The following is a 24,546-nucleotide window of genomic DNA, read 5'->3' as shown; positions in this document are numbered from 1 at the left end:
CCTTTCAGCTCTGGATCCATGTATGTAGACCCTATCTAGTAGTGTGGGAGTCTTAGGATCAGGTTCTGGGGGGTTTTTTGTTTGTTTTTTTGCACTCTTTGGCATACTATATCTCTGGACCACAGACAAAGGGAAAATTCCTTAAAGCCTAGTTTTTGGCTTTTGTTTAGGGTCTTTCCAAGGAGAGGGGCAGAGTAGAAAGATATTCAATATACAATGTTGATCAGGTATACGACAACTATTTATTTCCTCCACAAAAAGAAATGCTAACCACAAAAGGCTCTCACAAGTTGAACATATGAATATTGTTCTCAAATGAACAAAACTTAAAACAAGCCATAGCAGTAGTAATATAACAACTGTTATACTCTTCTGAGGTTTGAAATTTAAATATTTAAACATGAAGTAGGGACTGCTGAATAGTTATGTTTCACTTCAGTTCTTCACTGTCCAAACAATTCCCTCCATGTCTTCTGGCAAGCTAGGCTGGGTATTGGATCCATCATGTGGCCAATGGTCATCTTTTCCTCTATGAAGGGCTGTAATGGATGTGGAGAGGACAGCTCCCATGCTGACAGAATATGCAGAAGCTCTGTACCTCCTGAACTCAAAAGCTGGGATTGTGCATCTCAGGATCACTGTTCAGTTACCTATATTCAGGAAAGAAACATAAAATTGAAAAGTCAGCTAGGGTTCTGAGATCCAGTTTTAAACTCACATAAGCAAGATTGGAATTTTAGCCACTATGTGCTCACAGCTACCATGTGGCCAGGATTGGGAAAGGCATCAGCTCTACTCCAATCCCTACAAGGAGTGAATCAAATAATCCTGATACAATCGGCAAAGAAGAAGAGAAAGCAGAAGGCAAGTCACTCACTTTTCAAGATTCATGAAGTCAGCAGCATTTATTGTTCAATGGCCATTAAGGGGTTTGCTTCATTATTTCAAAGTTCAGTGCCCTTCAGCATTGTCACCCATGTCCCTGGAATATTCCACACATTTCCTGGGATAGACCCTATAGCACCATTCTTATATATGGTCCATGAGGTTACACCTCCTATAGCTGCCACTATGTAATGAAAAAGTTTAACCCTTTCTTTTATTCCCTTGCATTTCAAAGAATAAGGTATAGAGAAGCGTGTATAACCACAGGAAAAAAGAACCCTGTGAGAAGGGCATATGACTTTGAGGGCCAGGCACATTTTCAGAAGGCCTGGCTGGTGGCAGATCATCTAGAAGTTCTAACCATGGTTCCCTACTTCTTTCACTCTGGAAAAGTATAGGCCAGAGAGGGAGCTAAGATGGAGAAATAGCAGGGAGCAGTGCAGCCAAGCTCCCCATTGCAATTCCACAAAGATCCTGGAGACACATCACACCAAGTCCTGATCAGGAAATCCAAGAAAAAAATCACAGTGAGTCCTATTTCCAGTCCAGTTCAGAATAGGGAAACAGATAAAGACATCTGCAGACACTAGGGATAGGCGCTGGCCAAAGAGTAATGAATCTGTGCACCAGGTCAAGAAGAGGCCCAACGCCTATACGGGCGTTTATTCAGAATGTAAGAACAAGTGTCAGCTGGCAGATCTATTGTTCACTATCCAGCTGATGGTCAGAGATCCAAAGGGGACAAAGGACGAGATCTGTGCCTAGGGATGGCATTCCAGGGCAAGGAGTGGTCATAGGCTGTAGGTTGTATACTAAAGAATAAGTTCCAAAGCAAACAGTAGCTATGTGTCTGACTCCAGGAGCAGAGCAGGGAATCAATCCTAGCCTCCAGTCAAGTTTTAATCAAAGGCAGAATAACTGGGGCAGAAATCCCAAGACCAAACAGGAATCTGCAGATCTGTTACGTTGAAAATGCAGAGCTTTCTAGCTGAAACCAGCAGCAGCGTGCTGGGATTTCCAATCAGGGGAAAGCCCGCAGGAATGTTGCACTGGCTTAAACTCAGGGCAGGAAGTGGCAGAGCTCAGATGAGGAAGGCAGTGATGAGACTTTGTCTTGGATTGGACCACTTTGGGAGCACCAAAAGATTATGAGTCCCCAGCTAGAGCTGTCCCTGACATCTTGATACAATGCCCTAAGAATGCCTACCCCGAGAAAGTAGCAACAGAACCAGTCTAAACCTTCCCTTCAGAAGTGTGCAGAGTACCGCTCTAACATTAAATCTGAAGTCAGGAAGTAGGTTAGTAGAATGAATAAGAAAAAGGGAATCCCACCATAAAAAGGACACTCAAGACACAAACCCAAAAGAAGAGCATGACTCTTAAATATCTATAAGCAAAATCTTAAAAAACAAAAACAGCTTGGGCACACATTCAATTAGAATTCCTAGAAGAGATGAAGAAAAATTTTTAGAAGACTTAAAATATTTTTTATAAGGGGAATGAGAGTACTAGAGGAAAAAATGGGAAAAGAAATTAATACCATGAAAGAATGACTTGGAAAGAAAATTGACATCTTGGAACAAGAGGTACAAAACCTTACCCAAAGAAAAATCTATCCAAAAAGTAGAATGGAACAAATAGAAATTAATGACTCAATGAGATAAGAAATATTCAAAAAAAGTCAAAAGACTGAAAAATAGAAAATATAAGGTATCTCATGGTAAAACCAAACAAATAACTGGCCTGGAAAATATATAATTTAAGTAAGGCTCATTGGACTACCTAAAATCCTTGACCAAAACAAAGGGCCTAGATATCATAAATCAAGAAATCATAAAAAGAATAGTACTCAGATTTCTTAAAAGCAAAGAGAAAAGTGGAATAGAAAGCATTATCCCCAAGAATATTATAGCCAAGATTAAGAGTTTCTAGGTCAAAGTAAAAATACTGCAAGCATTCAGAAAAAAAGAATTCAAGTCACAGTTGGGACCACGCATGATTTAGCAGCTACCACCACAAAGGAACAAGGAGGTTGGAATATGATATTCCAGAAGGCAAAGGACATGGGCTTACAGTCAAGAATAATTTATTCAGCAAAAATGAGCTACAGGGGGAAAACAATAGATCTTTCACGAAATAGAAGACCAGAGCTTAGTAGAAGCTTTGAAATATAAACACAAGAGTTAACGTAAAAAAGTTAACAGGCAAAACTTCTTCAAAAAGATCTAGAAAATGCGCCACTACTAATACTGATAGGGAAATCTAGAAAAACAATAGTGAGTCATTTGTCCAGTTCAAGTCGGCATAAAGAGACAGACAGAAATGTCTGGGGACATTAGGGATAAAGTCAGGCCAGGAGCATGCTGTGTGGAGTGCTCCAATGCCCAGGGAGAAACAGTATACCAGGGCAAAAGGAGATCCCAGATTCACCTTGGAGCACCCCAGACCCAAACTGGGGCACTGCAATAGAAACAGGTGCCAACTGGCAGCTTAGTTACCAACTACTCAGTTCTAGGCCACAAATGCAAAGTGAAGTGAGGAGGGGACCTGCACATGGGTGGCATTCTTGGGTAGGAAGGCCCTGGGCTGTGTATGGAGAAAAGAGGAAGTTTGGAAGCTGGTGGTGGTGTGGCTTAGATCTCAGATGCGGAACAGGGTCTCTCTTAAAACATCTAGCCCAGCATGAAGAGGAGCAACCAGGGCGGGAATCTCAGATTAAATGGGTAGGTACGATTCTGCCATTCTGAACCAATAGGGCTTTCTAGCTGACTGATTAGGACTGAGTCCAGCAGTGGTCTACTTTTACATAGACCCAAACCCAGGCCAGGAATTTGCAGAGTTCAAACCAGTGGGATAGCAATCAGACTTTGCCCTGGATCAGACCACTTTTGTAACACTGAAAACTTGCAGGTCCCCAGTCTGTTCTTGAGATCCTGGAATAACACAACATCAAATTGCAACAGGATCAGTCCAAACCCTCCTTCCAGAAGCTAGCCCTGATATTAAATCTGAAGTCAGAAAGTCAGCTAGAAGAATGGACAAACAAAATAAAGAACCCCATCATAATGAACTATAACAGTGGCAGGGGTGAAGAGGATGACTAAAAAACATCTACAAGCAATGGCTTAGAGAAAAGCACAGCTTGGGCATCAATTCAACTCTAATTCCTGGAAGAGATAAAGCAAGAGCTTTTTTTAATTTAAAGAGTTTAAAATGTTTTTTGTCAATGAAATAAAAGCACTTACGGAAAAGAAATAAGAGCTATGGAAGAAAGATTTGGAAAGAGAGTTAATAGCTTGCCACAAGAGGCATAAAACCTTTCCCAAGCAACAAACTCTCTGAAAATTAGAATGGATTAAATAAAGGCCAATTACTCTATAAGACAACAAGGAATATTAAAACAAAGTCAAAAAGCTGGAAAAAAAAGGAAAAAATTTTAAAGTGTCCCATAGCAAAAAACAATTGATCCGGAAAACAGTGTGAGGAGAAAAACATGTTCTAATCATTTGGACTACCTGAATATCATTATCAAAAAAAGATCCTAGACACAATATTTCCATAAATTTTTAAGGAAAACTGTCCAAATCTCTTAGAACCAGAGGGCAAAGTAGAAATAGAAAGAATACACTGGGCACTTCATGAAAGAACCTCTCCCCCACAAAAAACAAAACAAAACAAAACAAAACCAGTATCATGGCCAAAATCTAGGTCAAAGAAAAAAAAAAAGATACTGCAAGAAGCCAGAAAGAAAGAATTCAAGTACCAAGGACTCAGTCAGGATCACACATGATTTAGCAGCCACCATTTTATATGAGTGGAAAACTTGGAATATGGTATTCCAGAAGGCAAAGAATATGAATTTATAGCCAAGAATATTTTACCCTGAAAAACAGTATTATGCTACTTGGGGGGGGGGGATGGATCTTTAATGAAATAGAGGACTTCCAAGCATTTCTGATAAAAAGATTGTGGAGAAACTTTGAAGGTCAAACACAGAAATGATGAGAAATATGAAAAGATAAACATGAATGAACCATGATAAAGAACTAAGGGAAAACTGCTTATTTGGGGAAATGATACATATATCTCCTCTGAACCCTATTAGCATCAGGGATCATAGATGGAGTCCAATTAGAAAAGACCTGGGAGTGGTCCTGTTATGTTCTGATGATCTTAAGGAAGAATGGAAAGACAGGGAAACAGGAATACATTGGGAGGAAGGGGAGAGGAAGGTTGGGGGAAATTACCTGGTTGTACAAATGGGTATCTAATACAAACAAGGAAAAGTGGGTGGAGTGAAGTGGCAAGCACTGGAACCTCATTTTCATCTGAACTGGTCAAAAGAAGGAAGAACACACACATATATATATATATATATGTATATATATATATATATATATATTTGACTCAACAGGGAAATGATAGGAAGAGGAAAAAGGGAAAAGGAAGAATTGGAAGGAGGGTAGATTAAAGGAAGAATTAGTTTTGACCAAAACAAAATCTAAGGACATACAAAAATATTTATAGTTCTTGTTAAGGTGGCATAGGATGGGTTTTGAGGGGGCTCCCATATATTGGGGAATGGATAATTAAGTTATGGTAGAATGCTATTGTGCTGAACTCTTATCAACATCATGATCAACCAAGATTCCAGAGAGCTAATGATAAAACATGCTACCTCCCTCTTGATAGGGAGATAAAGGACCCAGAAAGCAAAATAAGACAAATAATTCTTTTGGACATGGCCAATGTAGAAATTTTTTTTTTAATTCACTATACATGTTTGTAATGAGTTTGTTTTTCTTGTGTTCTCAATTGGAGAGTGGGTTTGAGGTGGGTGGGGGGGTAAAGAGGTAGATCTTAGTTGATTAAAGCAAATAAATGTTTTGAAAACAAACAAAGACAAAAGAGCCACAGTGGGATGGCTCTGTGAGAGGAGGAGGGGGAGAAACACTGGCTATAACAGTATGAAACAGAAGCCATCGATAAAAATTTATTTTTAAAAACATAGAGAATTAACACTTGGCAACTTTATGGATACTGCAGGTGAGGGAGATGGTAAGGTCAAGGATGACTCCAAGGATCTGGAAGATTGAAAAGTATGATAGAGTTCTCAAAAGAAATAGAGAAGTTTAGAAGAAGAGTAGATTTAGGAAGGAAGATAATGAGTTCTAGTTTGGACATACTGAACTCAAAATGCCTATGGGACATCTACTGGAGATACCCAGCAAGCAGTTGGCTATAAGTTGATTCAGTAGAAAAATTAGGTTGGATATCTAGATTTGGGAGTTATCTATGTGGAGATAATTGAACCCGAGAGTGCTCAGAATGGAGTCTCACGGAACTATAGGAACAACTATAGGAAGATGATCCAGAAAAAGAGTCTGAGGTCAGCTTGAGACAGACTGCTGAAAAATAGCCAGATGGCTATAAGAGGATGGTCAGGAGAGAGCATCATGAAAGCCAAGGGAGTTGCTAAGAAATTACTGAGGCATTGAAAAATAGTTTACATGTTACTGGGAGTAACTCTCTTTCTCTCTCTCTCTCTCTCTCTCTCTCTCTCTCTCTCTCTCTCTCTCTCTCTCTTTCTCTCTCAATTATTTACACATTGTTTCCCCATTAGAAGGCGAGCTTCTTGAGGGCAGGTACCAATTTTACCTTTCTTTGTAACCCCATTGCTTATCATAGTATCTGATACATACTAGGTTCTTAATAAATGCTTATTAATTGACTCACTGGCTGATGTATTATAAATAATAATTTATATCTTTGTTTAAAATTTGTTATTCTGTTAATATATAGTGTATCTAAACAAATTATTTAATGAAATTAGTTACTATTGCCTAAAATTAATTAATAATTAATTTGGTAGGATTCTTATTTAATGGTATTTCTTTATTTTCTTAACAAGTAGTATAGATAAATAAAACTACTTAGGAGATTGGGGGTATGATATAGAAAGAAGGAAGAACACACTTAGGGGAAAAGAAGTTTCTCTAATTTATTGCACAAGTAATATACAATAAAAAGGGGTAAAAAAGAAGGGAGGGTTTAGCGGAAAAATAATGAATTCATTTTTGGACATGTTGAGTTTAAAATGTCTATGGTACATCTAGTTTGAGATAGCCAATAAGAAGTTGGAGATGTGATACTTGAAGTCAGGAAAATGATTAGGGCTGGATATATTGTACTGAGAATCAATTGCAGAGATGACAATTGAATTCATGAGAGTTGATGAGATCACTAAGTGATATAGTATAGAAGGAGAAGAAAGAAGGGCCCAAGGCACAGCTTTGGGGAACACCATTTGTGGGCATGACCTGGATGAAGATCAGTGAGACTGAGAAATGGGTATGCAGGTAGGAGCAGCAAAGAGTAATGTCACAAAAATTTAGAGGGAAAAGAGTATCAAGCAGAAGATGTTGATTGACAATGTCAAAGACTGCAGAAAAGTCAGGAAGGCTAAAGATTGAAAAAAGGCAATTTAATTTGGCAATTAAAAAACCATTTGTAACTTTGGAGAGAATGGGCTCCAATGAATGATGAGGTAAGAAGCCAGATTGTAGAGAGTTTAGAAGAGAGAGGAAAAGAAGTGGAGGCACTGATTGCAGACTGCTTTCTCAAGGAGAGATATAGGATAATAGCTAACAATGCTGGACAGCTTAAGTGAGGGTTTCTTATGAATGGGGAGATGTGGGGGTGTGTACAGCAGGAAAACAGTAGATAGGAAGAGATTGAAGATTAATGAGGGAGTGGGGATGATAGATGGAGCTGTATGCTGGAGATGACAGATTAGAATGTGCATGTTAACCTTTTATTTTTAATTTAATTTTTTTTTGTTTCATTTTAAGTTCTGAGCTGTCTCTCTCCCTTCCTTCCAATGCCTCACTAGAAAAGGCCAACATTTGCCACAGATATATATGTGAAACCGTTCTTTCTCTGAAGGTGGATAGCATCTTCTTTCATATGTCCTTTGTAGTTAATTTGAATATTCATATTACTCAGAATAGCTTAGTCATTCACAGTTGCTCTTTGAACAATATTGCTATTACTGTATACAACGTGGCTTGATTCTGCTCATTTTCGCTCTTCATTATTTCATTCAAGTCTTTCCATATATTTTTTCTTTTTCTTTAACAGAATGACAAAAAATTTTACTGTAAACATGATAGATTAAAAAATTGACACTTAAATATATAAGGTGCGTTAAGAAATAACAGAGGTGGGCAGCTAGGTGGTGTAGTGGCTAGAGCTCCAGCCTTGGAGTCAGGAGGAGTTCATATCCGGCCTCAGACATTTGACACTTATTAGCTGTGTGACTCTAGGCAAGTCACTTAACCCCACTGCCTCACCAAAAAGCAAAAAAATAAAAATAAAAAAATAAAAAAATGACAGAGGTGATATCCAGTCCACAATGGATCTGTAATCAAAGATTATAAATAGGAAATTTAAATAAATATTATATATATACATACACATACACAAATACATATGTATATACATATTAGAAACTTTCCATTAAATATCATTACAAAGAATTGTACTTGTTTAATAACTAAATTAATTTAAATACGTAAAGAATCAATATTTTAATAATCTACTTTAAAAAAATGTTTTATTTCCCCCAAATTACATGTAAAAAACAATTTTTATCATTCTATTTTTTAAGTTTTGAATCCCAAATTCTATCCCTCTCTCCCTCCTGTCCCTTCTCCCTGAGACAGTAAGCAATCTGATATAGGTTATACATGTGCAATCATATAAAACATATCTCCATATTAATAATTTTGTGGAAGAAAACTTGAACCAAGAAAGAAAGAAAAAGAAAGAAAAGAAGGAGGGAAGGAAAAAAGAAAGCAAAAAATAGTATGCTTCAGTCTGTATTCAGACACCAACAGGTCTTTTTCTGGAGGAGGACAGCATTTTCCATCATTAGTACTTTGGACTTTTCTTGGATCATCACCGTATTGCTGACAATAACTAAGTCATTCACAGATGATCATTGCACATTATTGCTGTTACTGCATACAAAATTCTCCTGGTTCTGCTCACTTCACTTTGCATCAGTTCATGTAAGTCTTTTCATGTTTTTCTAAAATTGACCTGCTCATCATTTCTTACAGCACAGTAGTATTCCATCACAATCATATACCACAACTTATTTAGCCATTCTCCAATTGATGGTCATCCCCTCAATTTCCAGCTGCTATAAATATTTTAGAACATATAGGTTCTTTTCCTTTTTCTCTGATCACCTTGAGAAACAGACCTAACAGTGGTATTGCTGGATCAAAGGATATATACAGTTTTATAACTCTTTGGGCATAATTCCAGAGCGTTCTCCAAAATGGTTGGATTAGTTCACAGTTCCACCAATGATGTATTAGTATCCCAATTCTTTCACATCCCCTCCAACATTTATCACTTTCCCCTTCTATTATTTTAGCCAATCTGACAGGTGTGAAATGATATCTCAAAATTGTTTTAATTTGCACTTCTCTAATCAATAATGATTTAGAGATTTTCTCCATTTGGCTATATATGGTTTTGATTTCTACTTCCAAAAACTGTCTGTTCATATCCTTTGACTATTTATCAATTGAGGAATGACTCATATTCTTATAAATTTGACAACGTTTTCTATATATTTGAGATATAAGGCCTTCATCTGAGAAACTGCCTGTAAAATTTTGCCCCAATTTTTTGCTTTCCTTCTAATATTGGCTACATTGGTTTTATTTGTACAAACTCTTTTTAATTTAATGTAATCAAAATTGTCCATTTTACATCTCACAATGCTCTCTATCTCTAGTTTATTTATAAATTCTTCTCCTATTCATAAGTCTGACAGGTAACATGTTCTATGTTCTTCTAATTTACTTATAGTACCTCCCTTTGTGTCTAGGTCATGTATCCATTTTGTCCTTGTCTTGGCAAATGATGTAAATATTGGTCTATACCTAGTTTCTGCCAGACTACTTTCTAGTTTTCCCAACAATTTTTACCAAATAATGAATTTGTATCCCCTATCAAACACAAGATTACTTTAATCATTTACTACTGTGTATTGTATATCTACCCTCTTTCACTGTTTCAACTTTCTGTTTCTTAGCCAGTACTAGATAGTTTTGATAAAATCTGGTATTGCTAGACCTCCTTCACTTTTTTCATTAATCCCTTTAATATTCTCGACCTTTTGTTCTTCCAAATGAATTTTGTGATTATTTTTTCAAGCTCAACAATTTTTTTTTTGTAATTTAATTGGGATGGCACTGAATAAGTAAATTGGTTTAGGTAGAATTGTAATTTTATTATATTGGCTCAGCCCACCCATGGACAATTACTATTTCTCCAATCATTTAAATCTGACTTTATTTGTATAAAAATGTTTTATAATTCTGTTCATATAGTTCTTGAGTTTGTCTTAACAGGTATATTCCCAGCTATTTTATATTGTCTATAGTATTTTAAATGAACTGTCTCTTACTTTCTCTTCTTGCAGGGTTTTGTTGGTGATATGTAGAAATGCTGGTGATTTATGTGGGTTTATTTTATATCATGCTACTTTGCTAAAATTATTAATTGTTTCAATTAACTTTTTAGTTGAACTTCTAGGATTTTTCAAGTATACCATCATATCATCTGCAAAAGAGATATTTTTATTACCTCATTGCCCATTCTGATTCCTTCAATTTCTTTTTCTTCTTTTATTGTTATTGTTAGCATCTCTTGTATATGATTAAATAATATTGGTGATAATGGGCATCCTTATTTCATTCCTGATTTTATTGGGAAGGCTTCTAGCTTATTATCCCCATTATAGATAATGCTTACTGTTGGTTTTAGGTAGATGCTTCTTATCATTTTGAGGAGAAACCCATTTATACCTATGCCTTCAAGTGTGTGTGTGTGTTTTTTAAATAAGAATGAGTGTTGTATTTCATCAAATGCTTTTTATGCAACTGTTGATATCATAATATGATTTTTGTTACTTTTGTTATTGATATAATCAATTATGTTCCTAGGTTTCCTTATGCTGAACCAGTCCTACATTCCTGGTATAAATTCCGTTTGGTCACAACACATAATCTTTGTGATATATTGTTGTAGCCTTCCAGCTAGCTTCTAGCTATATTTTATTTAGGATTTTTGCATCAATACTCATTAGTGAAATTGGCCTATAATTTTCTTTCTCTGGTTTTGCTTTTCCTGGTTTAGGTATCAGTACCATATTTGTTTCATAAAAGACATTTAGTAGGACTTCTTCGTTGCCTATTATTCCAAATAATTTATTTAATATTGGAATTATTTGATATTTAGATTCTTGGTAGAATTCACTTGTAAATCCATCTTGTCCTAATACTTTTATCTTAGGAAGCTCATTTGTGATATGTTAAATTTCTTTTTCTTAAATAGATTTATTTAGATGTTATATCTCCTCCTCTGTTAATGTGCGCAGCTTATATTTTTGTAAGTATTCTTCTATTTCACTTAAATTGTTAAATTTATTGGCATATTCATTGGCTTTAATTTCATCTTCATTAGTGGTGTATTCACCCTTATCACTTTTGATACTAGTGATTTGGTTTTCTTCTCTCTTTTTAAAAATCATATTAATTAATGGTTTACCTATTTTATTGTTTTATTTTAAATAAAACCAACTCCTACTTTTATTTATTAATTAAATAGTTTTCTTACATTCAATTTTATCAATCTCACCTTTAATTTTAGGATTTCTAATTTGGTGTTTAATTGGGGATTTTTAATGGGTTCTTTTTATAATTTTTTAAATTGCATGCCATTAATCTGCTCTTTCTCTATTTTATTGATATAATCATTTATATATTCTCCTCTGATTATAGCTATTGCTGCATCCTATAAATTTTGGTATGCTGTCTCATTATTATTCTTCTCTTTAACAAAATTATTTATTATTCCTGTGACTTGTTCTTTTACCCACTCATTTTTTTTTTGTTAGGCAGTGGGGTAAAGTGACTTGCCCAAAGTCACACAGTTGGTAAGTGTTATGTGTCTAAGGCCAGATTTGAACTCAGGTCCTCCTGAATCCAGGGCCGATACTCTATCCACTGTGCCACCTCGCCGCCCTTCCACTCATTCTTTAAGATTAGGTTATTTAGTATCCAATTAAATTTTTTGGGGGGTAAGGCAGTCGGGGTTGCGCAGGATCACACAGCTAGTTGAGTGTCAAGTATCTGAGGCCAGATTTGAACTCAGGTCCTCCTGACTTCCAGGCCAGTGGTCTATCCATTGCACCACCTAGCTGCCTCTCCACTTAATTTTTAATCTGTTTCCATGGGCCTTTATTAAAAGTAATTTTAGTTGCATTATGATCTGGAAAGGATGCATTTAGAATTTCAACTTTTCTACATTTCACTATGAAGTTTTTATGGCCTAATTTATAGTCAATTTTTGTAAAGGTGCCATGTACCACTGAGAAAATGGTATATTCTTTTTCTATTCCCATTCCATTCTTTCCAGCTGTCTATCATATATAGTTTATCTAAGATTCTATTCATCCCCTTGACTTTTTTCTTATTTGTTTTTTGTTTAGATTTATCTAGCTCTGAGATTAGAAGGTTGAAATCTCCCACTATTATAGTTTTGCCATTGATTTCCAATTTACACTTTCCTTTAAAAATTTGGATGCTATATAGCACTGGTACATATATGTTCAGTATTGATGTTACTTCATTACTTCATTATCTATTACTTTGTTACCTATTATCTTCATTATCTAACATAACATCGTTTCTCTGTTCATTTCTTTAAATTACATCTATTTTAACTTTAATTTTGTCTGTGATCATTATTGCTACCCCTGCTTTTTTTTTGCATCAGCTGAAACATAATAAATTCTACTTCACCCTTTTATTTTTATTCTATGTGTGTTTCTCATTTTAAATGTTCTTGTAAACAACATGTTATTGGGTTCTGGTTTTTGAACCATTCTGCTATCCATTTCCATTTTATGGGTGAGTTCCATTTATATTCAAAGTTATAATCGCTAGTTGTGTATTTCCCTCCATCCTATTTTTCCTCACTGTTTATCCTTCTCTCTCTCTTTTTCTTCTTACCCTATTCCTCCTCAGAAGTCTAGGTTACTTCTGACCACTGCCTCCCTGATCTACTCACTCTTCTAAAAGTCCCTCTCTTATCCTATCCCTTTGCCTTCCTAGTTCTCTGTGAGTTAAGAAGACTGTTATACTCTACTAGATGTATAAGTCATTCCCTCTTTAACCCAGTTCCAATGAGATTAAGGTTTCTACTTGCCCTCCACCCCCACCTGTCTTCTACTGTAACAGTTCTTTAATTCATGCCTCTTTTGTATTACATAATTTGCTCCATTTTACCACTTCCTATCCAATTTTGTTTTTTAGGATTATCCCATCATAATCAACTGAACCCCAAGCCTCCTATCTATGTATACTCTTTTGAACAATCCTAGTAGTGATAACATTCTTAAGAGTTACAAATAAAATTTTCCCATATAAGAAGTTTGGACACTAATGCACCATTGGTGGAGTTGTGAATTAATCCAACCATTCTCAAGAGCAATTTGGAACTATGCCCAAACGGCATACCCTTTGATCCAGCAATACCACTACTAGGTATGTGTCCCAAAGAGATTTTTTTTAAAAGGGAAAAGAACTTATTTGTTCAAAAATATTTGTAGCTGCTCTTTTTTTGTGGTGGCTAAGAAGTGGAAATTGAGGGGATGCTCAACAATTGAGGAATGATTGAACAAGATGTGATATATGATTGTAACAGGATATTATTATGCTATAAGAAATGACAAGAAGGATGATTTCAGAAAAAAACTGGAAAGACTTACATGAAAGACTTACAAAGTGAAGTGAGCAGAACCAGGGGAACATTGTATATAGTAACAGCAATATTGTACAATGAATGATGAATGAAAAATGAATTCCAATGAAAAATGCTATTCACCTCCTGAGGAAAAGCTAATGTCATCTGAACACAGAGTGAAGCAAACTATTTTTCTAATGTGGAAATGTTTTACATGATTTCACATGTGTAACCTGTATCAGATTACTTAACCATCTCAGGGAAGGGATAGCGGAGGGATGGATAGAATTCAAAACTCAAAACTTAAAAAAAAACCCAACAAATGTTAAAAATTGTTTTAACATGTAATTGGAAGAAAATAAAATATTAAAAAAAGAAGTAAATAGTTTAACCTTATTAAATTTCTTATAATTAATCTTCCATGTTTACCTTCTTATGTTTCTCCTGATTGTTGTCAGTCAAATTTTCTGTTCAGTTCTGGTTTTTTACTCAAGAATATCTCAAAGCTCTTTAATTCATTAAATATGTGTGTGTGTGTGCGTGCGTGTGTGCGCGCACGTGCATGTGTGTGTGTATTTTCCCTTGCAGGATTACACTAGGCTTTGCTGAGTAGGTTGTTCTTGGTTGCAAATATCTCCTTTGCTCTTTGGAATATAATGCCCTTCAATCTTTTAGTGTAGAACCTGCTAAATCTTTTGTTATCTTGACTATAGCGCTTCAATATTTAAATAGTTTCCTTCTAGTTGCTTTTCATAGTTTCTCTTTGACCAGGGAGCTTTGAAACTAGTTATAATGTTCCTGGGAGTTTTCATTTCGGGATCTCTTTTAGGCAGTGATCAGTGAATTTTTAAATTTTCTATTTTGGGGGCAATTTTCTTTAATGTAGTATAGTATAGTATAAGATAATGTAGTATAGTATAGAAGTATAGCGTCTAGATTCTTTCTGATCCTTAATTTTAGGTAGTCCAACATTCTAATATCATCTCTTCTTATTCTGTTTTCCAGGTCAGTTTTTTTTTAATGAGATGGTCCACATTCTCTTCTTTTTTTATTCTTTTGGCTTTGTTTTATTATTTCTTAACGTCTTGTGAAGTCACTAGCTTTTCCTTACCCAATCCTAATTTTAAGGAGTTATTTTCTTCCTTAAGTTTTTGGATCTCTCCAATTGCTTGGTTTTCTTTTCACAATTTTCTTGATTTTTCTTGTATTACTTTTACCTTTTTCCTAATTTTTCCTCAACCTCTCTTATTTGATTTTTAAAATCCTTTTTAAGCTTTTCCAAAAAATTTGGGCTTGTGACCATTTTAATTTTTTTTTTTGATGCTTTACAAGTAGCTGTTTTAACTGCATTGCCTTCTTCTGAGTTTAACTCCTGATTTTCTCTATCATCATAGTAGCTATCTATATCCAGGTTCTTTCTCTGTTGTTTACTCATCTTTTTTTCATGGCTTATTTTTTGGTTGTTAACTTTATGTAAGGATTGAGCTTTGCTCCTGAGGTTTTGGGGGGTAAAGATTTAGCCTTGGAGTTTTTCAGCTGCTGTTTTCTGTGCTCTATCTGGTGGTCTTTGACTTTTTGGTTCTTCCAATGTTCTATAATCCAAAGTCAGGTATGATCATTGCTCCTGTGTCTCATCCCTTGGTCTATGCCACCTCTCTGCCCCTAAGCTGTGACCAAAGTCCTCTGCACTTCTGCCACTGTAAATGCTCTTGTTTCCTGTGGTCTCTCAGGTGGCCACAAGCATCAGCTCACCCTTCTGCCCTGGAACCAAAATCAGGGACTCCACTCTTCTGCTAGTGACCACATCCAGCTAGGCCCCCACCCCTCTATAACTGCATTCACTAATGTGTGCTTACTGTTCCCCACCACATCCACAGCCCGGAATAGTGTCTGATCAGTGTTCCTGAGCCTCTCATCCATCACTAGTGGAGGGCCCTTCCCCGCTGCAATCTTTTGCTGATCAATGGCATGATCCCCATGTAATCCATAGGGCAAAATTTCCTGGAGCTGAGGCTGCCACTGTGCTTCCCCCAGGGCTTACTGTTTGTTGATTCCGCAGAATGTAAAATCTGCACTGTGCTCAGGCCAGACCACCACTCCAGAGGTCAGATCTTTCCTAAAATCCTCCCAAGTTGTCTCAGGCAGGACAACTGCTTTACTCTGACCTTTAATTATTTTTGCCACTCTAAAATTCACTTTGGGGTGTTATTTTAAATTACTTGGGGGTAGAAATTTCCCACTATTATTAGAGGAGTTAACCTTGACAAGGCAAAGGGCCCCCTCTTCAGGTGAGACAGGAGTGAATGAGAAGATAATGAGGGAAGACATTTGAGTGATGTGAGATGAAGGGGAAAGGAAAAGAGGAACTCCTAGAAATTGCCTCAACTTTTTCAGTGATGTATGAGGCAAAGTTCTCAGCTAAGAGAGTGGAGGGAATGTGTTTCATGGGAAGGAATTTTGAGAAGGGATGTAAACGTTTTTGGGGAAAAATCCCAATATAGTAAGTGGGATAATGAATTGATCAGGGAAGTAAAAGGATTGCCTTGTTTCAGTGTGGACCCAGTTGAGATAATATAACACAAATTTATGGTGTACCTCCAGTCAGCATGAGTTTTCAATTTCTCCAGCTCTATTAGCACATGAATAGGAGTAAAGACAACAGGTAGTAGAATTAATTCAAAGTTGGGACTTAGCAAAGCCTGATCAGCAGGAGGATAATAGGGCAAGAGACCTAAGTGTAGAAGATAGTAGAGTTGAACTGGTTCACCAAAGGGTCAAGATGGGGAAAGTGTAGCCAGTGAAAGGGTAATGGCTTTGGAATGAACTGAAGGGTAGTAGGATCGTGGAAGTCACAATAAGGATGAAGAAATCTATAAACACTGAAAGGAATTTGGCCTAGTCATCTACACAAGAAAGACAAAGTAGATTAAGAATGTCTATTCCCAAGATTACAGCATGCATTTTGATAGACAAACTATAGAACTCCCAGTATGTATATTTGGGACAGAAAATACAAATGGACAATGAGGTGGAACCAAAGTTGAAAAAGAGGAGAGTGGTCTGGATTACCTTGGGGAAATTGTAAAGCTTCTTTACTGACTCCAAGTTTCCTACAAAAATTAAGGCCCATATTTTTAATTCCAGTGAAGCCCCTCTTTATATGTACAGAAAGAGAGAGAGAGACAGAGACAGAGAGATAGAGACACAGAGACAAAGACACAGAGACAGAGCCAGAATGAGAAAGGAAGGGGGGGGGCTCACAGTTAAGTCTAGGCCTATTTGTTTGAAGGTTTCCCTTCTTCCTTCCTCATAGCGATCCTCTGTTTTATAACAAAACCTCAGAACGTAACTTTAAAGACCATTATAACAAAAAAAATTCATTATAAAAGTATAGACAACAAATAAACAAGATTCAAGGGTAAGCTACCAGTTTAACAGGCAGTGGTGAGACAGAGGAAGGGGAGGAAGCTGAAAGAGGAAATACATCCACCTGATTCTAGTAACAACAACAACAACTAACCTTTATATGTGCCAGGCACTGTGCTAAGTCCTTTACAATTATTATCTCATTTGATCCTCACAACAACCCTGGGAGGTAGGTGCTATTATAATTCTCACTTTGCAGATGAGGAAACTGAGGCAAATAGAGGTTAAGTGACTTGCCCAGGGTCACACAGCTACTAACTGTCTGAGGCTGGATTTAAACAGTAAGGTAGGTCTCTCCTTCAGCAGGTCAGGGAGCCAAAGGAAACTCCAGCTGTTCAAGATTATATTTAGTTTGGGGTAGCTGTACTTTTCCCTTGCAATCAGCTGGCTGATGTCCTTATCATCTTCAGTTTAGCCTGTGCATAGCTAATTTGTACACAGTCTTTTGCATGTTGTCTACTCCATTAGACTGTGAGCTCCCTGAAAGTAGGGATGGTCTTTTGCCTGTCTTTGTATTCACAGAACTTAGTAATAAATGCTTTTTAACCTGACTTAAGTTATACTTTTTTAGATGACTAAGATGGAGAGTTGTTCATAGCTGGTAGCATAACGATGAATAGCTTTTGTAGCTCATTCCCCCAGGAGAGATCTTCAAGGGAGGGGGGAAGTTTCTAAAGGAAATGGATTCCATGAATTGGATCTATATGTTCCCACACAAACTCAGCTCAATACCCTATAATCAGCCTGTATTTTAGATTTCATTTTCTGGGCAGAGGTCTAGCCAAGTGATGTGAGGCTTGATTTAGCTAGGCTTGTCTTCCATTTGAGCAAGAGATCTGAACAATATTGTCTGGGCCAATGCTACTCTTAGTGCAAATTGACAGTATTGGGAATGGGGCGGGGAGGGGGGGGGAAGTTCATGAAGACTGCCACCCTACAAGATGGATGGAGGGTAATGACACCTTCTTCTTAAGGGAACTTTGGGAGTGACTCCTGAAATACAAAGTTGATAAGAAAACAATCACCAACTTATTGGGGTACTAATAAATTTGTACCATAAAATGCAGCACAATAGGGATCTTTCAGCTCCATCCAAGCTAAAGATATTCCCTAAAGCCCTTTTCCACATATGGATATAAGGAGCTGCTGGTCACTGGCTATTATGATACCAAGAGACTTCTAATAACAATTAAAATAATAGCTTACATGTATAAAGCACTTTAAGGTTTGCAAAATGCTTTATATATATTGCCTCATCTCATAATAAGGGGTTATCATTTGATATTGGGGAGTTATCATGAGCTCATGGGAGCAGGTATCTGGCCATTTCATTATTTTCTTAGTGTGTTATTGTGAGTAGGGCCAAATGAAAACATTGAAGTCACTTGAGACATTCCATATAATTAGCACAAACAACATAAGCTCCCCAGGGTGGGGAGTGTGTGTGTGTGTGTGTGTGTGTGTGTGTGTATGTGTGAAAGATATTTCCTCTCTAGTGATCAAAACAAAGGAAGCTAGAGTAGTTAGCATACCAATTCCCCTTACAACATCACACTACATGGCTAGGGAAGAAGGAAGATGGAATCTAGTAGTTTTCAGTATACTGTAGAAAGTTGAGCAGTCATCATGCTTATCACATAACCATTCCTGATTTTTTCAATGTGGTAAACCAGGGACCCTAGGCCTGGGCTGAGCAGTATGAGGTTACTGATCTCACCAATATTTTTTTCTCCATTCCCTTGGCTAAAAATAGTAAGGAACCATTTGCTTTCACTTGGGAAAAAGTTCAGGGTACCTTCCCCAGGGCTACATGAACTTTTCTTCAGGCTGCCACATTCTGGTGGGCAGAGACAAGAAAAAAACTTCCCTTCCTTAGAGCATTGATGCCCAACACTACGTGGTTGCCATAATGTAAACCAGGCTAGACAAAGCCATAAGGTCTGTGGCCCATATGTGGGATAAGGAGAGACAAATCAACACAAAGGAAATCTAAGAAGGAGCCCACTCAGTCCAGTTTTGGGGAATATGGTAGACGTGGGGAGAACTCAGATGATAAGCTGTCAACACTTGCTTCCATTAATCTAAAAAGAAAGTCTAAAAGCTTATGGAACTCATCCTGTTTTGGAGAATGTGTGTTCCTCACATGCACATCCTAATGGCCCTCATTTACCAAGTCACTTGCAAGTCTGCCTCTTTTAATTGGTTTCTAGAACAAGCTATAATCTCTGGAAGACTTAAAGGGGGCCATCTAGGAGTGCTTCTCCCAGATCCTTGGGATCCTGTGGGGCCTGTATTTTTAGAAGTCTTTGTCCATAAAGATGAGGCTGATTAAAGCCTTTGGCAGGCACCTAGTGGTATCTAGGCAATGCTATGTAATACCTAGTGTGTTGGGGATCCTAATATACCTCCTCTCAGACCCAGACAAATCTTTTTTAAAAAAGGAAAAAAAGATAAATAGCACCTTTACAAAAACTGACCACAAGCTAGGGTATCAATCTGTAAACATTTATTAAGCATCTATTATATGCCAGGCATTGCACTAAGGACTGGGGAAAGAAAGAGGCAAAAGACAGTTCCTCCCCTCAAGGAGCTTACAATCTAATTAAAACACCGTAAACCAAAGAAGAAAAGCACAAATATTAAGCACATCCTTTATTAGTCACAAAGCAATAACATTATAATTGATAAAGGGTATTTGAAGAAAGAATGCAAACTTCGATGGAGAAGAAATCATTTACTTTTAAATAATAATTGGATCAAATAATAAACCATAGAAAATTAGATAATCTCAACAAATAAGACAACAAGGAGATAACATAACAAAACTTTTGGAATTGCAGTCCTTATCAGAAAATTTATATTTCTAAAGACTTTCATTAACAAAAGATATTTTTTAAAATGGGGCATACAACCTTTAAAAACTAGAAAAAACCCAAAAAACTAACTAAACACACAAATAGAAATTATGAAAATTAAAGAAGAGATAAATAACATTGAAAGCCAAAAGTCTTAATTGATAAATAAAACTAGGAGCTGCATTATTTTGGGGGAAAACTAATAAAATAGATAGACCATTAACTAATATGAAAAAAAGAAAGCAAACCAAATGTCTAATGCCAAAAATGTAAAAACAAAAAAAACCCCAAACAACCCATAACAAATGAATAGGAAATAAGGGAAATTATTAAAGACTATATTATTCAGTTGGGCCAGTGAGGTGACACAATGTGGCTATAGAGTGCCAGGCTTGAAGTCAGGAAGATTCATCTTTCTAAGTTCAAATCCCGCCTCAGATATTTACTGGATGTATGACCCTGGGCAAGTCACTTAACCCCATTTGCCTCTGTAAAATGAACTGGAGAAGGAAATGAGAAATCATTGTAGTATCTTTGCCAAGAAAACCCAAATGGGGTCACAAAGAATTAGATACAACTGAAACAACATATTGTTCAATTATAGGCCAAAAAAGTGACCAATTAAATGTGTGAAATTTTTAAAAAATATAAAATACCCAATAACAATAGCCAGCATTTGTATAGTACTTTACAAGTGCTTTTAAGGTTTACAAAGCACTTTACAAATATTGTCTCATTTTAACTTTATGAAAGCCTGAAAGCAGTTACTATTCTTATCTCTATTTTACAGAAAGAAATAGAGAAAGAAACTGTAGACCAATATCTCATAAGCATTAACACAAAATATTGAATAAAATGTTGGCCAAAAGGTTCATACAGCATATTAAAATGTTTATATATGATGGCCAGGTTTAGGCATTCAAGATTAGATCAATGCTAGAAAAAAACCAGAAACATAATAGACAATACTTATACAAAAACAATAAAAGTAATAGTATATCAGTAGATTCAGAAAAGGCTTTTGGCAAAATATAATATCCCTTTATGTTAAAAAAATTTTAAATATAGAAATATCACTCAACTTCCTAATATAGTAAAGTATATCTAGAACCAAGATCTAGCTTTATTTGTAATAATGAAACCCTGGAGGCCTTTTCAATAAGGTCAGGGGCAAAGCAAGGACATCCATTGCCATTGATATCATTTGATAGAAATAGTAGCTATAAAAAATACAAGAAAAATAAACCATGTGAATAAACATAAGTAAAAAAGAAATAAAATTATCATTTTTTGAAGATAATAAGCTGGCTTAGAGAATCCTAAAAATTTAACTAAAATTAATTGAAATAATAACTTCAGTTAAATAGCAGGATATAAAATGGGCCCAGAAAAATAATTAGTCTTTCTGTGTATTACCAACAAACTCAATAAGAATAAATTAAAAAAAGAAATTCCTTTAAAATGAATATAGAATATATAAAATGTCTAGAAGCTTTGGTGCCCCCTTGCCAGCTCAGTTGTTATTTCTACAGGATAAAATCACAAAAGACAGCGTTTTAATATGCTGACAAAGGATTAATATCCTGTTATTGCTTTGTGAAGCTTTGTGAACATCTCTGTCTGTCTGTCTGATTGTCTATCTCTTCCTCTCTTCCTCCTCTCTTAACAATTAAATTACCAAAGCATTATTTTATGGGCCTACAATCAGTCAACAAATATTTATCAAGTACCTACCACATGTCAGGCACTATGCTAAGGGCTGGGGATACAAAGAAAGGCAAAAAACAGCTCCTCTTCTCAAGTAGCTCACGTTCTAATAGAGGAGAGAACATACAAGTAACTATGTACATGTAAGATATATACAGTGCAAAGGGAAGGTAATAGCAGAGGGAAGTAGTAGTTAGAGGTGAGGAGGAAGAGCATTCCAGGTATAGGGGGTAAATAGTTCAAATTCTTGGAGTTGAGAAATGTCATGTGTGAGGAACAACAGCAAATGGGCTGTTGTAGCTACTGAGTAAAGTGTAAGAAGAATGGAAATGTAGGAAGAGGCCAGGTTGTAAAGGGCTTTAAATGGCAGTAGATTTTTATGTGTACCTTCAGTTTTCAGTCAAGCATAAAGCATTTTTCATAAGATTCTCCTCATTGGTAGAGAGAATGAAGTCTCCATGTTGTATTCATGAAGGATGGACCTGGCATAAGGGCTTTGGAGGGGAGAGACATTCTTCATTATTGCCTTGAGAGAAGACACGAGCAGTTCCAGACTTTCTAGGGAACAACCTCAGGCATTTAGAGCGAGAAAGAGACAGATTTTGGACAGTGGATGTGTAGGCAGAGACAAGCACTTCAACATATCATCCTTTCTACTTGCCTCCTTAGAGATTCTGGGGAATTCTCCCTTGCATGAGATCTAACCACTCTCTTGGTTAAGTGATCTCAATTCACTCCCATCTAAAGAGTTAATTCGCTCTAATGTAGTATCTGTTATACTCTAAACTACAGAACTCCAATTTTTGTTTGCTTATCTCCTTGGATAAATGGGTTTCATGGTTCAGTATTTGTGATAGTTTTTTGTGCAACCTAGCATTTGGTAGGAATAGGTCAAGCCTGCTTTCTCTTTAAAACAGCATAGCTGAGAAAATGACTTGACCCTAAAAATTGTGTCCCTTAGGCCAGCACCATATGTGTGTGTGGGCAAATAGATATAATTACACAAATATATTTAATTTTATTTATATACATTGTATGTTTACAGTTTTACATAAATAGAATTTTAGATGCACATGTATATGTGTCTGATAACCCTCTCTCTCAAAGTAAAATAAAGTGCCAAGCCTTGGGGCCCCCTCTCTTGCTCCTCACAAGCAGGAATCAACATCCTTTGGAGAAGAATGGGAAAGATTCCAGAGATATCTATCCATGAATCCTCTCAAGTATCCTGTCCATACATTTAGACATCCCACATGATTTTACATATGACCTACAAGGGCAACATGTAACCTACATATATTTGATCCTGGAAGTAACACGGAGCCACTTGGATTTATTGAGTGGGGAGGTGATAAGGTCGGAACTACACTTTAGGAAGTTCACTTTGTCATTTAAGTGGAAGATAGATTGGAGTGGAGAGAGATTTGAGGTAGAGACATGTGGAGGCTATTACAACAGAACAGGCAAGAAATGAGAAGGGCCTACAACAGTGCGGCAGCTGTATGAGTGGAAAGAAAGGGATACGAGAGAAAGTGTGAAGGTAGAAATGGAAACAGATTGGATATATAGAGCGAGTGCAAATGAGAAGTCAAGGATGATCCAGAGGTTGTAAGCCTGAGTTCCTGAGAGGATGGTGGAGCCTAGACAGTAATGGGAAAGTTTGGGAGAGGTGAGGGTTTGGAAGGAAAGAGAATGATTTCTGTTCTGGACATGTTGAGTTTGAAACGCCTGTGGAACATTGAGATATTCTAAGAGGCAGAACTAGAGCTCAGGAGATAGATTAGAGCTAGATGTAGAGATCTGTAAATCATCTGTATAGAGATTACAGTTTGACCTTTGGGAACTGGCAAGATCGCCAACTGAGATAATACAGAAGGAGACGAAAAGAGGGCCCAGGATTCCCAGGATTAGCGGACATGACCTGCATAAAGATCTAGCAAAGGAAAATGTTAGACTTGCAGTATAACTGAGAAAATAACAGTGTCAGGAAAACTAGAGGGAAGAAAGTATTTAGGAAGAGAGGGTGATTGAAAATATCAAAGGTTGCAAGAGGTCAAGAAGAATGAGTATTTAGGAAAAGGCATTTAAGAGACCATTGGTAACTTTGGAGAAAGTAGTTTCTGTTGAATGATGTGGTCAGAAGCCAGATGATAGAGGATTTTAAAGCAAGAGAGAAGAAAAGAGGTGGGGGCACATAGTATAGATGACTTCTCAAGGATTTTGGAAGAGAGGGGATGGTGGTATGATCCACTTCAACAGCTGAACCAGTTCCCCCCCCCCAGTAGACAGAAACCAGTGCCGAATTCCCTTTTTTTTTTGTCTAGGGGAAAATCAGATTCACACATTTACCCCCCTTTGTGAATTTGTGAAATATAAATCACTAAGCTTTTTTAAAATTTAGATCCAGAGCCTTCAGTCAATACCAACAATCTCCTCCAAAGATTCTATGTTTCTGTCTCATTCTCTGCAGTGAACCAGTTCATCCTTTGCCCTCAAATCCCATTCCCAATAATAGTGAAACACCTACAAATCAGAAATTGCTATAGTTGAATATACTTCTTATCTTACTTCAGCTTTCAATACAGACAACAGAATATAAACAAATTTTGTTGTTGTTTAGTCATTTTCAGCCATATCCAACATTTTGTGACCCCATTTAGGGTTTTATTGGCAAAGATAATAGAATGGTTTGCCATTTCCTTATCCAGATCATTTTACATATGAGGAAACTGAGGCAAACAGGGTTAAGTGCCTTGCCCAGGGACACATGGCTAGTAAGTGTCTGAGGCTAGATTTGAACTCTTGACTCCAGGGCCAGCATTCTATCCACTGTGCCACCTAGCTA

General features: G+C 36.6%; 1 protein-coding gene across 1 annotated transcript in view; it reads right to left on the bottom strand.

The window, feature by feature from the left end:
* Positions 1-223: 223 nt before the first annotated feature.
* CCDC184 (coiled-coil domain containing 184) overlaps positions 224-24,546 on the bottom strand; it is a 36,765-nt gene continuing 12,442 nt past the window's right edge. Inside the window, exon 2 of the mRNA XM_020977200.2 lies at positions 224-650. Coding sequence (XP_020832859.1) covers positions 647-650 — 4 coding nt within the window. The 3' untranslated portion in view covers positions 224-646. The remainder of the gene's footprint in view (positions 651-24,546) is intronic.

Source organism: Phascolarctos cinereus, unplaced genomic scaffold (genome assembly GCF_003287225.1).
Source record: "Phascolarctos cinereus isolate Bilbo 61053 unplaced genomic scaffold, phaCin_HiC Scaffold_1;HRSCAF=81, whole genome shotgun sequence".
Taxonomy (NCBI): Eukaryota; Metazoa; Chordata; class Mammalia; order Diprotodontia; family Phascolarctidae; genus Phascolarctos; species Phascolarctos cinereus.
The sequence above is the reverse complement of the archived record's forward strand: the minus strand, read 5'-3'. Positions and strand labels throughout refer to the sequence as shown.